General features: G+C 44.3%; 1 protein-coding gene across 1 annotated transcript in view; it reads left to right on the forward strand.

Annotated features, from left to right (window-relative positions):
• tecpr1 (tectonin beta-propeller repeat containing 1) overlaps positions 1-13,481 on the forward strand; it is a 64,624-nt gene extending 51,143 nt beyond the window's left edge. The window contains exons 22-26 of the mRNA XM_033040559.1: positions 717-809; positions 1,984-2,090; positions 6,604-6,723; positions 10,195-10,807; positions 11,121-13,481. Of these exons, the coding sequence (XP_032896450.1) occupies positions 717-809; positions 1,984-2,090; positions 6,604-6,723; positions 10,195-10,377 (503 nt within the window). The 3' untranslated portion in view covers positions 10,378-10,807; positions 11,121-13,481. The remainder of the gene's footprint in view (positions 1-716; positions 810-1,983; positions 2,091-6,603; positions 6,724-10,194; positions 10,808-11,120) is intronic.
• Positions 13,482-17,016: the final 3,535 nt, after the last annotated feature.

A 17,016-nucleotide genomic window follows, 5' to 3' on the forward strand; every position in this document is an offset into this window, starting at 1 on the left:
AAGATTCTCCTCCATGTCTACAAAGCCCTCAATGGGCTTGCCCCCACCTACATAAAAAGTCTTCTCACCCACCACTGCACCTCCAGGCCCCTCAGATCGGCCGACTTGGGGTTGCTGAATATCCCACGGTCTAGGCATAAGCTCAGGGGCGACTTTGTGGTTGCAGCCCCTAGACTGTGGAACAGCATCCCCTTTCCCATCAGAACTGCCCCCTCCATCGACACTTTTAAGTCAAGACTAAAGACTTATCTATACTCCCAAGCCATTCCTGACGTCCTCTGAGTGAGGGCTACATGTATATATGTATGTAGCTTGTTTTGTTGTGCTATTCTTATAACAAATGTAAAGCACTTTGGCCAACGAGAGTTGTTTTTTAAATGTGCTATATAAATAAATGTGACGACTTGACTTTCACTGACGCTGGGCATTGCAAGGAATTTAACTAATTATTTGATATTATCTAATACGGGGACTAGTGTAGATGGGACATCTTGGTCAGCATGGACAAGTTGTGCCCAAGAGCATGTGTCCATGATGTATGATTCCATGACTGACTCTACGTTGCAGTTTATGGGAGCCTGCTTTGCACAGATTGACTGCCCCGATTCCCACATCCAGACTACACCTCAAAGATAGTTCATTTTGGGATTATGTACTGTGGTTCCGAGAGTACTTGTGTCCTTGTCTTTACATTTTGTCCCCCACTTGCGTTACAGGTGACTGCTGGTACCACATACCTCCGCCTCCCAAACAGAAGCTAGTCCAGGTGTCTGTGGGAAGGACGTCGGTGTGTGCAGTGGATGAAAACGGTGAGATGCCGACTTGGTGCTTTCATTTACTCAGCACTGAAAGACCAGCGACAGTGAAGCTGCTGAACTATTATCAATAACGTAAAATAATATCTGAGTTTTTGGAATACAGTGAACCCTCGTTATAACGGACCGGGGGGGGGGGATGGTGTCTGCTATTGACGATTGTCCGCTATAACCGAGTAAGGGTATAAGTTGTAGAAACAAACAATTGCAGATGCTGGTTAATACACTGGTTCTGACTGTCTACCCTATCTATGACTCACATAATTATATAGAAACATAGAAATTAGGTGCAGGAGTAGGCCATTCGGCCCTTCGAGCCTGCACCGCCATTCAATATGATCATGGCTGATCATCCAACTCAGTATCCCGTACCTGCCTTCTCTCCATACCCTCTGATCCCCTTAGCCACAAGGGCCACATCTAACTCCCTCTTAAATATAGCCAATGAACTGGCCTCGACTACCCTCTGTGGCAGGGAGTTCCAGAGATTCACCACTCTCTGTGTGAAAAAAGTTCTTCTCATCTCGGTTTTAAAGGATTTCCCCCTTATCCTTAAGCTGTGACCCCTTGTCCTGGACTTCCCCAACATCGGGAGCAATCTTCCTGAATCTAGCCTGTCCAACCCCTTAAGAATTTTGTAAGTTTCTATAAGATCCCCTCTCAATCTCCTAAATTCTAGAGAGTATAAACCAAGTCTATCCAGTCTTTCTTCATAAGACAGTCCTGACATCCCAGGAATCAGTCTGGTGAACCTTCTCTGCACTCCCTCTATGGCAATAATGTCCTTCCTCAGATTTGGAGACCAAAACTGTACGCAATACTCCAGGTGTGGTCTCACCAAGACCCTGTACAACTGCAGTAGAACGTCCCTGCTCCTATACTCAAATCCTTTTGCTATGAAAGCTAACATACCATTCGCTTTCTTCACTGCCTGCTGCACCTGCATGCCCACTTTCAATGACTGGTGTACCATGACACCCAGGTCTCGCTGCATCTCCCCTTTTCCTAGTCGGCCACCATTTAGATAATAGTCTGCTTTCCTGTTTTTGCCACCAAAATGGATAACCTCACATTTATCCACATATATACTCTAGCAATTTGTGTTTTTTTTATCCAGTGGTAAACTATGGTTGTGTACTGCTGCAGTAATAATCTGCTTCTATTCCAGGTAATTTGTGGTTTCGTCAGGGTATTTCTCCAAGTTACCCTCAAGGATCGGTCTGGCAACATGTTTCTACAAATGTTCGTAAGGTTTCTGTTGGTCCTCTTGATCAGGTCAGTGCCTCTTCTTTTTTTTTTGTATCAAAAATAATTTAATTAATTGCGATCACAATACAAAATCCAAAAGAAAACAAATCCTTGGTAACACACCCACCACCATTGTACAAAATCACCATATTAACTAAGTTTTCAAACAACTGTTACAATCTTTACAAGTATACTAAATAACTACTATACAATATGTCCCTCTCTAACACCACCCGGGTGCGGACGTAACCCTGGTAAAGGGAAAACATCTGGCTCGGGCAAAGCCCTCTTCCGCCTGGCGCCGTGACTCACGGGTGGCCAGCTTGGCCAGGCCTAGGAGCAACTCAACCTAGCCAGGACATCTTCAGCCCTGCCCACTCCCTAGATCCAGTCACCAGTCCTTCGGTCGCTGACAGCAGAGCGGCTCCTCCCCCTACGGACCCTAGGTGGAGTGGACATGCGCCTTGCCCTCCTGACCCTGGCTACAAGGGACGCTCTACTGATCCCTCAGGTCAGTGCCTCTTGGTATGAGAATGCCACATAGCTTGTATACACTGGAATTTAGGATGAAACATATAAGATTATTAAGGGATTGGACACGCTAGAGGCAGGAAACATGTTCCTGATGTTGGGGGAGTCCTGAACCAGGGGCCACAGTTTAAGAATAAGGGGTAGGCCATTTAGAACGGAGATGAGGAAAAACATTTTCACCCAGAGAGTCGTGAATCTGTGGAATTCTCTGCCTCAGAAGGCAGTGAAGGCCAATTCTCTGGATGCTTTCAAGAGAGAGTTAGATAGACCTCTTAAAGATAGCGGAGTCAAGGGATATGGGGAGAAGGCAGGAACGGGGTACTGATTGTGGATGATCAGCCATGATCACTGTGAATGGCGGTGCTGGCTCGAAGGGCTGAATGGCCCAGCACCTAGTGTCTATTGTCTACAGCATTCCCTAATCCTCACCAACTAGAGAGCGGTCCTGACCTCCCATCTGCCTCATTGGAGACCCTCGGACTCTCTTTAATCGGACTTGACTGGACTTGCAGTAAAAGTTATTCCCCTTATCCTGTATCTGTTCACTATTGACGACTCGATTGTAATCCTGTTTAATCTTTCTGCTGACTGGATAACATGCAACAAAAAAACATTTCACTGTACCTCGGTACACGTGACAATAATAAAATGAACTATTCTGTAATCAGGAGCGTCAGTAAACTTTCATGATGCTTTAAAATAAATGTCTTAACAATTACAGGCAGCAAGTGTGGAATAAACAGCTAGACATTCTGCGGAACGTGCATTGAGGTAGTCTTGCTTTAGGTTTGATTAGAGATGCAGCATGGAAGCAGGGCTTTTAGTCGATCACCCGTTCACACTGGTTCCATGTTATCCCACTTTCGCACCCACTCCCTCCGCACTAGGGGCAATTTACAAAGGCCAATTAACCTACAAACCCGCACGTCTTTGCGATGTGGGAGGAAACTGGAGCACCAGGAGGAAACCCACACGGTCGCAGGTAGAACATGCAAACTCTGCACAGACAGCATTCAAGGTATAGTGAGTAACCTCAACCATTCCCTGAGGCAGTAGGTTCTACATTTTCACCAATTTCTGGGTAAAGAGGCCTTTCCTGGTATATACTGGATTTATCGATGACCATCTTATATCTTCTAACTTTAGTCTAATCGACAAGGCAAATGTCTTTACTACATTGACTCTTGTCGGGTTTATGTTCAGCCTTCCCTTCTCAGTCTTATCTTTCCCTCAGTTAAGGGCTGCATACGGCAAGTGCGACCTAACGTGGTCGCTTGAGCCGTACGGCCTCGCGGGGCCGGTCCCACTTCGATCGCCGGAGCCGTATGGAGTTGTGCGGAGCTGGTCCCGACATCGCGCGGGGCTCCGAAAAACTGACAATGTTCAAAAATTCTGTGCGGCAATGGCCTGCCGGCCCGCAGCCGCCTCCACGCCGTAAGCACTGACTCGACGGGCATACGCAGCGTCTCGACGCCGGACGCAGCGTCTTAACACCGTACGTCACGTGCGAACTTCCCGCGGACTTCGCTCGAACTTCACTCGACCTCCCCGCGGCCCCCTCTTCCGGTTTGGTCGCGCTTGCCGCATACAGTCGCATGCTTGTGGGACAGGCCCTTTAGTTTTGGAATCGGCAAAATCTTCTCAATACATTCTCCAGCTCCTCTCTCTTCTTTACACATCGTGGAAATCAGTTCCTCCAGCACTGTGCTTTGCTCTAGATTCCCTTTATAAACGTATATATTTTTTACACTAGCCACTAATAGTTGTAGCCCAGTGGTGCAGCGGTAGAGTTGCTGCCTTACAGTGCCAGAGACCCGTGTTCGATCCTGACTATGGGTGCTGTCCATACAGAGTTTTTTTCCTTTTCCCTGTGACTGTGGGATTTCTCTGGGTGCTCCCATTTCCCCCCCCATATCTCACAGAGGTAGGTCTTGTACAGGTTTGTAGGTTAATTGACTTCAGTAAAATTGTAAATTATTCCTAGTGTGTAAGATAGTGCTAGTGCACAGGTGACGCAGACTCGGTGGGCCAAAAGGCCTGTTTCTGCGTGGTATCTCTAAAGTCTAGTTTAAAAACTGCACCAAGATAAAGCATATTTCTAGATCCAAATTCAGGACATTTAAGCAAATCAAAAAGAACATTTTTGAATCTGTCTTCCTCTTTTCCATGGAATTAAGTTACTGTGTAAGTGACTGCTCTTCCAACTGACCTGGGAATGTAGAATCTGGGGTCGTTCTGACCTGTACTGTGAACACAATTGTAATTCTAAAGCAGGACTGACATTGTCCTGTGTCCCAGTTCCGTGTCCCTTGGGTCAGGGCATTGTGCAAGGCAGCCAGAGGCATTACAGGGAAAAATTATACGGAGGGGTTACCAAGATCACACAATTGAAACGAAAAAGTGGATTCACAAGTATAATCGCATTCCAGGAAATAAGCATCTTTAATAATTTGCCAACATCATGGATTAATTGCTAAAATCACAGATTAACTACATCAATTATGCGAATTTGAATCCTTGGATTGCAAATTTTAGACTTTAGACATACAGAGCGGAAACAGGCCCTGCGGCCCACTGAGTCCGAGTCGATCAGCAATCACCTCGTACGCTAACACTATAATACACACTAGGGAAAATTTTACAACTTACCAAAGCCAATTAACCTTCAAACCTGTAGATCTTTGGAGTATGGGAGGAAACTGGAGCACCCGGAGAAAACCCATGCGATCAAGGGGAGAACGTGCAAACTCCATGCAGACAGCACCCATAGTCAGGATCGAACCAGGGTCTCTGCATCTGTAAGGCAGCAAATCTACCACTACGCCATCGTGCCGCCCAAAATTGTAGCATTCATTTGACAATTTGTATAATTCAGTGCAGTTGGGTCCATGTAAATTTGTTAGGATTGTTTAATCAAATTTTTAATTCAATGATAATATTATTTGTACCATCGATGAATTCATCCTCGCCCATCATCAATCTACAAACGACTAACAGATAGCTATAAAAACTGTTGGATAAACAATTAATCAAAACCGTACACTGGCTTCTGGTCTACCAACACTACCCGGCCATTAATTCCATTGGGTCTTCCACCCAGATCTTACAGATCTTCTAAAGGTTGCTTTCTTCAGGGTCCTGACATGAAACATCACCTATCTATGTTCTCCAGAGATGCTGCCTAACTTGGTGTTACTCCAGCATTTTGTGCCTTTCCTTGGTAAGCCAGCATCTGCAATTCCTTGCTTCTACAAGTGCTGAAAGAACTCTACAGGTCAGACCACACTTGTGGAAGAACAATGTTTTGAGTCGGGACCCTTATTCAGACCATGTGCAAACACAGATGTAGTCTGACCTATTGAATTCTTCCAGTGCTTTTACACTGGCTCCTTCATATATCTGTTTTTTATCGTTCTGCCATTTGCTTTTGTGCCTTCAACTGTCAACGCTTTAATCTCTAGAATTGCCTCACTAAATCCTCTCCACCTTTCCTCCTCTATTTTCTATTTTAAAGCAATTCCTAAAACCCAAGTTCTAGTCATCTATCTTAATATGCCGTTTAAGCTTGGGCTTTACATTTCACTCCTCTTCTCTGTGTGATACCCTTTAGTCTCCTTTTCATCTCTGGCCTTTGTCCACTCATCTGCCAATCAAATTCCCCTCACCTGTATACCACCTATCACTTACCAGGTTTTGCACCAGTTCCCTCCCCTATTCCAGCTTTCTCCTCCCAACTCCTATCACCCTGTAGGTTCCCAACCCGAAATGTCATCTGTTCAATACCTCCAAAGATGCTGCCTGACCCGCTGAGTTGCACCAGCACTTTGTGGTTTGCTCTAGATTCCAGCATCTGCAGTACCATGTGTCTCCGTGGTGCCAGATATTGATTGATAATGCTCTGGTGAGGTACCTTGGGAGTTCCTACCACCGTAAAAACATGTTGTATTGTGGAGTTAGCAGGTCGGACACATGTAGGTATTACTACATGCAATTTTGCTTTTTATTTCAGGTTTGGATAATCGCCGATAAGGTTCAAGGCAGTCACAGCTTGAGTTGCGGAACAGTTTGTCATCGGCTTGGTGTCCAGCCACAAGAACCCATTGGTGGCTCTTGGGACTATGGCATTGGAGTAAGTTAGTAAGAAGCGATAGCCACGGTTGTAGTAACAATCATTTAGTGTATTGATTGATTGATCAAAGGATAAAGCATGAAACGGGCCCACCGAGTCCACGCCGACCAGATATCACCCCATATACTAGCACTATCCTATACACTAGGAACAATTTACAATTTACAGAAGCCAATTAACCTACAAACCTATAGGGTGATTTCACGAAAGGTCACTGGAGCGTAGATCCGCACCCACGTGACCGAAAATTTTAACTGGGGGACAAGCGTCACTTCCGGCACATGTTAGTGAATGGGGAAACACGCACTTTCACACCCGTTAAAAACATCGAAAACGGCCAGGTTTTGAGCTGCAATTAACTGAGCCGGTCGCGGTGACCGTGAGGCACAGCTACCTAAATTTACAGTAAAAAAAAAAGATAGAAACTAAGATAAATACAAGAGGGATGTAGCCATTTAAAAATGTCACTTCTCAACATACATGAGGATCATTAATTGTTTATTTTACTTGACCCTAGGTGCCTGTTTTTGCACTACTTGACAAATTGGTTATGTTGAGTTTTTCCAGAGTTTGCCTCTTTCCGAATAACAATTGTGACTAACTCATACATGTGCAGCTACTGCTCAAGTCTGACCCAAATGCTACCATGAAGCAAAAAGATAATTTGAACATAGAACAGTATAGCACGGAAACTGGCCTTCAGACCATAATGGGCAGTGGAGGCCAAGCCAATGGATCTTTTAAGGCAGAGATTGACAGATTCTTAATTCTTAAGGATGTCAGGGGTTATGGGGAGATGGGAGGAGAATGGGGTTGAGAGGGAAAGATTGAATAGTGGACTAGACCTGATTGGCCGAGCAGATTATTTCTGCTCCTAGAACTTATGAACTAATGAACAATGTCCGCGCCAAACATGCTGCGCAGTTAAACTAATCTCCCCTGCCTGCACGTGATCCATATCCCTCCATTCCCCGCTTATTCATGTACCTATCTAACATCCTCTTCAATCCCACTATCGTATCTGCCTCCATTACCACAACTGACAGTACATTCCAGGCACCCACCATCTCCTGTGCAAGGAAAAAAAACTTCCCCCTCACAATTATTTTAAACTTTGTCCCTCTCATCTTAAAGCAACACCTTCCAGTCTTTGGCATTTCTAACTTAGGGATAAAGGCTCTGATTGTCTACCTTCTCTATGCCCCTCACAATTGTATAAATTTGAACAATTGTAACTTGAAACGGAAGGGAACAAGTTAAATTTAATGCATAAAACATGTATGATCAATCAGATGTATTTCATTCTGGCGTCAAATGGGCAATATGTTATGGTTGATTGTTTCTACCTCTACTGAAAGCAGGCACATTTGTCTGATTGTTTGTTGTGATTTGACTTCTTGTTCCTGTTAGTGCAGCAGGAACTTGGCAGAACTTCCAGAGCTTCACTTAAACTTCATAAAAATCATGGTTGTTCCTTGTTGCTGTGTACAAAATTAGCATTGTTCCAAGTACTTGGAACAGTGCAGCACAGGAACAGGCTCTTCGGCCCACAGTGTCCGTGCCGAACATCACACAGATAAACTAATCTCCTTTGCCTTCACGAGATCGATATCCCTCCATTCCTCGCATATCCGTGTGTTTATCAAAAAACCTCCTCAATGCCACTATCGTATCTGCCGCCGCTGCCCCCTGGCAAGCAACAGCAATTTCCTTCCAAACATATTCTCCACCCAATTTTATTTTTGTTTTGCTTTGGTGTTTTCTCCTTGAATTCACCAACACCTCACCTTGAGGAATAAATCATAAAAAATTAACCTTTAAAAAAAAATTAAAGAGGAAATTGAAATAGTTTTAAGTAGTGGTAACTTTGGAAAATCAATTGGATTTATACTTGAAAATAAAAATACAGAAACGGAGAGGAGAATGGAAATAGTTTATGCAGCTGACCCAAAGACTGTACTGTAAGGAAGAGAGTGGTATACATCAAGGAAAGATGGGAAGGCCGGTGGCAAATGGAATATAATGGCAAATGAAATGTAATACTAAGAAATGTTAAAGTGTTATGTTTTGATATGTAGAATGAGCACAGGCAATAGAGAAAAAATAGATCATAAGTTATAGGAGCAGATTTAGGCCATTTGACCCATCAAGTCAACTCTGCCATTCAATCATGGCTGATCTATCTTTCCCTCTCAACCCCATTCTCCTTCCTTCTCCCCATATCCCCTGACACCCTTACTAATCAAGTTCAAATCGAGTTCTATGAAGGGGATAAGGGCTAAGAGATGCAGGAGTATCCTGTGCCATTCATTAAAAGTTGCAGGACAGGTTGAGAGAGTGGCTAAACCCGAGCACACAGGGTTGTGGGCTCTCATAATAAACCAAGGAAGTTACGGCGAAACTTTATAAAACATCGGTTTGGCCTCCACGAGGAAGTTGTGTCCATTTTTAGGCGCCACACTTTGGGAAAGGGTAAAAACTTTTGTCCTGGTGTAGAAAATGACTTCAGGGGGTGAGGGATGAGAGGCTGTGGTTATTCTGCTTGAACGTGGAAATCATGAGAGGATTTGATGCAGTATTTAAAACCACGACAGTTATAGAGCAAGCTGTTCCTATTGTTGGGGGGGAATCAAAAACCAGGGGTCATGGAATGGAGGTGGTCAGAAAAAGAATGAGGAAAATCTTATTCACACAGCACTTGGATCTGGATTTGGAAAGTACTGCTGGGTACAGTACTGGGGGTGGATTATGTTGTAATGCTCAAAGGGGTGTTGTTAAAGAATTTGTAGAAAGGAACTGCAGATAATGGTTTAGTCTGAAGAAGGGCTCCAACCCGAAACGTCACCCATCCTTTTTCCCCAGAGATGCTACCTGACCCACTGAGTTACGCCAGCACTTTGTGCCTATCATCTGTTAAATAATTTGTAGGGTTTGGCAAGAGCCGAGGTATTGAGACTCGGGAGTGTTTAATTGACTTATGTACTGAAACGGAACAATGAAATTCATACTTGCAGCAGCACAATTGGCTGGTAAACACAGCTGCACATCATATGCAGCTTGTAGGTCTTGCTGCATAGCTCTTGTTTAGTGCCAGTAAATATTTGATGGGCTGAATTGCCTCCTTCTGCAATTCTGTAATTGAAAAGTTCATACATCGAAGATGGACACAAGTGCTGGAGTAACTCAGCGGGTCAGGCGGCATCTCTGGAGAAAAAGGATGGGTGACATTTTGGGTCGGAACCCTTCTTCAGGCACATAAATTCAGTTCATATAGAATGAAGGCATCAACACGGTTGACTCATTGGTCATCGACGGTGCTGTACACAGAACCTTGGATAATCCCAGGGCTTTAAATTGTAATTTACAGAACTTTAGTGATCCTTAACTGCATGTGATTTTCATTGATTAGCTCTCCATGGTTTCTTCTCTCGAGGTTACATTTTTGTTGTTGTATTTGTTGTCACCTTACAGGGTGGCTGGGATCACATTACAGTCAGAGCCAACTCGATGGACCCTTCACACAGTAGTGTTCCCAAAGCAGCCGACAATGAACCGGTGAATTTGACTACCCAGAATGGAAGCACGGCCACTAAATCTAAAAACATTTTATCAGTCGAACAGCAGGAACTCAATCAGACTGCTGTCAAATGCTGATGGTTTGTGTCACGATGTCGCATGTTCTGTTTTCCGTGGTGATTGGTCCGGGCAATGACTGATCTTGCCCAGGCTGGCCACTACATCCACAGTGAGTAGAGTTGTAGTGTTAGCTGTGTTTGCTGTTATTCTGCACTTTGGGGCAGCAAACTGTCTGTCACCAATTGAAATCCAGTAACAAGAATGTAGCGCACTTGGTTTAAACTGTATGGTCACTGACATATCCACATCCAGCACAGTGCTGGTTCTCACTCCAGTGCAGCGTAGACCAGTGAGTAATGTGTCGGTAATCCAGTCTGTTGTCAGCATGGAAGGCCCAATTTTAACATTAATCCCAGCTCCGCAGTGGTGCCTGTTCACACGTCTGTATGAGGATGAAAGAAATCACAAGCATGGCCTAATTCCCAGTGAAACAATGGAACTGGTTCCTGTCAGGCAGTCTGTTAACCGACAGTGCAGAGGGTCTCTGCTGCAATAGTGCGGAGCACTGGTTGCATTTTAAAACAGGCATGGTTGCCTTGGGTCAATGAAGTACTCTTAACTGCACATGCAATGTATTCAGTGGCATATCTGTAGTTTTGGTTGCAGTATTGCATGGATAGTTTAGGTGTCCAAGGTGTTTCTCACAGCGGAGGTTCAACAGCTTTAATGTTGTTGGGTGTTTGATCTGACAGTGTGTAACTAAAGTCAACCTTGACAGCAGCCTGTTGTGTTTCTGTGATATACAACCTTTGTCGCATCAGGGGGGGGAAGGCTGGTGGAAACAGCAGGTCAGGCAGCATTGTTGGAGAGAGAAATGGTTAACGTTATGGCGTGAAACGTTATTCCTCTCTCAATTAGCAGACCATCTCACAAATATAGGAGAACTAATAGCCCATGATGGTTTGCCTAAAGTTGAATCTTTCTCATTACTGCCAATCTTTGACAGCACTCTGAGGAGCAGGCAAGTACTGGGGATTCTGACAGGGATCAGTATAAGGTCAGGTATCCAGTGTTATGGATGGTAGTAGCATCAAGTACTATCTCATGCTTCCAGCCGACCACAAAAGTGAGGATGCTTGATAAGTGCATTAACTACTGAATGATGCAATGTGACATTACGTTCATATCGGCACCAATATTATTGTTGTGTTTGTCTACAATGTTCAGCACAGAGACACTTGGCCCAACTGGTCTATCCATTGCTTATGCTCCAGACAAGCTTTGATCACACTCTTGGTTATTCCCTGCAGGGTTTTCCAATGCTTCCCTCCCACACTGCCCCCATATTGTTCCCCCCTCTTACTCCGGTGGGAGTAATTATCACATACTGACTACTATCCAAATAGAATATTATTGGTGGCTGCCTTTTCTTAAAGCCTTTGGTTTCCCCGTTATCTAGCCTGTTTTTTATTGAATCGCCAGTTCTGAGAAAATACCTGCCATACTTGAAGATATTTCTTATGGTGATGGATCAGTGCTTGCTTATAACGCCGCTGTGTTGGCATTCCTCCAACCTCTTCCCCCCCCCCCCCCCCCCCCCCCCCTCCCCCGCTTTACACCCAGACCTGCACAGATGTACTTTTCCATTCTCTCCAACTTGCAGCGTGCTAGAATCACCCCAGATTGTGCAGGAATATTATCCTTGAGTGTGCAATTGGAGCACTTGTGAGGCAGAGGATTTCCAGTAATGTTCAGAAAGGTGTAATGCAACAGTTGGAGAAGTGAAGTGCCATTAACGTCTGGGGGAGCTAGATTCCATATAGATCTATTTGGGCTTTGTTTTATTAATGGTTGAAGCATTTTCTTTTGCACACATTGCCTTGTGGTATCAAAGTACCTAGGCACATCAAGTTACAGAGGATGAGAGCAGTGTGGTAGGAACAACCTGTCCTCTTGAACCACTGACCCATAAACAGCATTCAAATCTACTTTGGAAGCTTTGAAGATATTTTCATCTGAGGATTTCAGCTCACAGAAATGACTCCTCTTTCCTGCTTCAGTTCGACAGCTCCTGTTCAGACCTACTGTATGCCCACTCCTCCCCACCCAAAATGGTGTTAGACATTGTTCCTATGTTGAACATTATTCCATGTTGCAGCACACAGCAATAGGATTTAAACCTTTTACACCTAATTTGAATAAATTTCTGTCATGGTGAATGTTTTCATCACATGGTGTGGTATTATTGGAAGCGGCTACAGAGGTAACTGACACAAGATACCTGATGCTGAGTCATGAATAATGGCTAAAACATTTTCATAAACTTGTGCTTCCCTTGAAGCTGAGGTTTAGCCTTTCCGTGGCTTTATGTGAGTCTCCATCACGGTCTTACCAGCCAGGCCTCATAAAAAGATTTTTGTAAAATGGATCACCTCACACTTCACTTCAATGTCACGGGAAAAGTTGGTTTGGGGAGGGGGTGGGGCGGTGGGGAGTCCGGCCTTGAAAGTACCAAGAATGACCAATAACATCATCTCTTTAAGCCACTTGATCGACGCGATTCTCACTGTTGTCATGCCATAGTAAGATGGAGCTGGCATGTTTTTTTTAATGGATATTACGTTGAAGTGGAAGCTGGGGAGGCACCAAAGAAAGAGAGGCTTTGTTCATGGAGTTAACTAAGGAAGGATAGGAAGGAGGTTAGTATGGAGCATCAGCAATGTGATAGACTTTTTGAGCTGAATGGTATGTGTGTGTGTATGCTGTACATTCTTTGTGAAGCAAACTTCAGGGAATTTGGAGAACTGGAGAATTAAATTATTTAGGACCTGATATTTGAAAATCATGTTAGAAAATCATGTTAGGACGTTTATTTTCAATGTCTGTGCTGTTTGATTGAATTAATTATTGGTGTTGTACATTATTCATTTTATTTGTGATGTATAGATATTTTTTCTTCACCGTATTAAGGAAAAGGTGGGTAGTCTTCTTTAAAAAGGATGAGAGAAACATGAGGGCCAGTATTGCTCACCCTTGCTGCTGCTTTCAGTTCACATACAGTATTTGTTCCCTTGGCGGTAAATGAATTGTCCTTTATTGTTCTGTGTTCTTGTGAAGGGGCTATTTTACAGTATTTGGAGTGTATAAATGAAGTCAATAAACTGGAAACATTTGTGATCCAATCACCCCTGAAAGATGAAGAATATTTGTCCAAAAAGCAAAAATAGTTGAATCCATTCACCCAAAGGATTGGTTTCACTAGATATATACTAGATGCACTAGAGTATACTAAGCCTTACTTAAATTGTAATTTTGCTTGAAATTGTGAATCCCACAAAATTAGACCTCTACTGCAGGAAGCCTATTGTCCCTCTCTCAACCACGCCATTCAGAAAGTCACTGGCACCGCAGGCAGCACAGTGGCACAGCTGGTAGAGCTGCTGCCTCACAGCGCCAGATACCCGGGTTCGAACCTGACCTCACATGCTGTCAGTATGGAGTTTGTACGTTCTCCCTGTGACCACGTGAGTTTCTTCTGGGCACTCTGGTTTCCTCCCACACCTCAAAGACGTGCAGGTATGTAGGTTAATTGGCTTCTGTAAATTGCCTCTAGTGTGAAGAGGATGGATGCGAAAGTGGGATAACACAGAACTAGTGTGAACGGGTGATCGATGATCGGCATGGACTCGGTGGGCCAAAGGGCCTGTTTCCATGCTGTATCTCTAAACTAAAATGAACTAAATTCCCACTCCATCTGCCTTCTGTCCTGATTATTCCTAGGTTCCTGCCTCATCATCAGTCAATCCAGGGATCTCTATCTTCCAGACTTTCTGAACATGGCCAATTATCACGATTAACCAAAAATAATCTTAACTTTTCTCACATCATTACCTGTCTTTATTTGCAACTCAGACACAGTTTTCTGAAGTTCATTCAACAACTTAAGTAGGGCCTTAGCAATAATAAGTACTATTTGGATCTTGATTTTCAATACTTTATTTTCTTTGCTGAGCTTAAAGCCCTGTCCCACAGTACGAATTCATTCCAAGAGCTCTCTCGAGTTTGCCCTGATTCAAACTTGGAGATTTACGGTAATGGCCACTCGTCGGTACTCGGGGCTCTCGTGGACAAATCTTCACGAGTCTTCCCGTGCTTACCTGCCGTTAGCGAGTCCTCCCGAGTACCTGCTGTTAGCGTTACGAGCCGCTAAGAGACGTCCCCGAGGTACGACGTACCCGCTACGTTCATTCTCCGTGCTTACCACGAGCTTGATTTTTTTTAAACTCCGGAGAGCTCTTGGAATGAACTCGTACCGTGGGACAGGGCTATAAGGCAAAAGTGAGTGTGAATCAAAGGTCTCCATAATTTATGTGATGGCATTGATAAACTATTTGTATTAAATGGTGTATTTAACAAATATAGTTTGAAACATTGGACGATTCTGTTGACTTTATGTGGAGTTTATACTTGTCATCTTTTAAAATGTTTTTTATTCAATTTGTAATTTAAGGGTCTATTTTTTTTCTGAAGCAGCCTTTTTTGCAAACATATTATTCACCAAACTAGAGTCAAGGTACTGTTGCATTGTTTTACCATAACAGGGACTGTATGTGTAATTAATAGTGTGCTATCTTTTAACCCTTTCTCATATCAAAAGCTGACCAATCGTACACAACAACAAGAAGTGCTTCATGGTCAAAAGTGGTTCATGTATTACACATTTCTATTAGTCCTGCACTAGTGGAAACATCCTCACCTACATTCACTCCATCTAAGCCTTTCACTATTTGGTAAGTTTCCCTCATCCTTCTATATCCATTCTAAATATTTCATGCCAAACATCACAGACTGATACAAATACATCGATAGATGCTCCTGAACATCATCAGTGATGTAACCTGGGGTCATTGGATGTTTCGGGCCTTTCAACATCAGACACCCTCACCCAGGCGACCCAGCCGTGGTTGATCAGACCACGACTCGTGTTCAGGTGGCATTCGCTCCTCCCCATGGACCTCCTCTCCTGATCCAGAGCCATCTCGAGGCCTTCTCCACTGCCTCTGTGGTGTTCTTGATGGCCCTTCTCCTTGCCACTCCGTTGATGCCCAGTGCACTCAAGGCTTTGTAGAGCAATTGCCCTGCAAAACCTCTGCAGCCAACCTCGATGGGCATACACCTTGGCTTCCAGCCCTGCTTGCGGCAGTCTATGACCAGTTCTTCATATTTGGCCATCTTCCTCTCGTGGGCCTCCTCCAGACGGTCCTCCCAAGGCACAGTCAGTTCCAACAAGACGATGTTTTTGGTCCCCTCTGAGACCAGGAGGATATCTGGCCTCAGGGTGGTCATGGCAATGTGCTGTGGGAACTTCAGCTGTTTCACCAGGTCTACGGAAAGCTGCCAGTCCTGCGCAGTCGCCAGGATTCCTGATGGATTCCTGGCTGCTGTGGTTCTTGGCAGCTGCACTCTGGCCTTCACGAAGGTGATCATCTGGGTGGTGGGGCGTTCTCGTCTGCAGCTGCTGATTCCCATGCTGGTGGCTTCTGCAATGAGTTTGAGAACCTGGTCGTGACGCCATGTGTACCGGCCCTGCCCAAGAGCCTTTGGGCAACAGCTCAGGATGTGTTCCAACGTCCCCTTGCCTGAGCATTGCGGGCAATCTGGAGATTCCGCTTTGCCCCAGATGAAGAGGTTCGATGGGCTGGGCAGGACATCATAGACTGCCTGGACCAGGAACTTGATGCGCTGTGGTTCAGCCTGCCAGAGCTCAGTCCATGTGACTTTTCGGTCCATAAAGGCCCGTTTCCTTATATCTTTCAATCTGTATCTTTCAATCAATCAACACTCAACATCCTGATTACCTCATCGGGCTAATGTGCTATTTAGCATGTGGAAAAACGCTATGTCAGCTCAGAGAAAATTTTATCAATGGACAAATTTGGTTATACAAAACGTATCAGCATTTTCAGACCTTGCTGATACTACTTGCGCACATTCCTACTTGAATATCTTGTTGATGGTTTATTTCAATATTTATGGGGCATTTTACAATTTGGATGGAAGTGGATGGGTAATTGAAGTCATGGTGGAGAAAGTGGAATGTAAATGTGGATCAGCATACTATATATAGTATAGCTAGTGTAAATGTTCATAAGTTCTAGGAGTGGAATTAGGCCATTTGGCCCATCGAGTCTACTCCACTGTGGAGCAAGAATCACAGATGGGGAGCAAGGGTTTGAAGAAGGGTCTCGACCCGAAACGTCACCCTTTCCTTCTATCCAGAGTTGCTGCCTGTCCCGCTGAGTTACTCCAGCATTTTGTGTCTATCTTAAGGGGGTAAATTCGCCATTCAATCATGGCAGATCTATTTTTCCCTCTCAACTCCATTCTCCTGCCTTCTCCCCATAACCCCTGACACCCTTACTAATCAAGAATCTGTCAACCTGTGCCTTAAAAATATCCATCGACTTGACCTCCATCACTGTCTAGAGCAATGAATTCCACAGATTCACCACCGTCTGACTAGAGAAATTCCTCCTTATCTCCTTTCTAAATGTATGCCATTTAATTCTGAGGTTATGGCCTCTAGTCCTAGACTCTTCCACTAGTGGGAACATCCTCTCCATGTTCATTCCATCCGGGCCTTTCACTATTTGCTATATTTCCATGAACAAATCCATTCTAAATGTTTTAGGCCAAACTTCACAGACTAAAGTTTAT

This window comes from Amblyraja radiata, chromosome 22 (assembly GCF_010909765.2).
Source record: "Amblyraja radiata isolate CabotCenter1 chromosome 22, sAmbRad1.1.pri, whole genome shotgun sequence".
In the NCBI taxonomy this organism is placed as follows: domain Eukaryota; kingdom Metazoa; phylum Chordata; class Chondrichthyes; order Rajiformes; family Rajidae; genus Amblyraja; species Amblyraja radiata.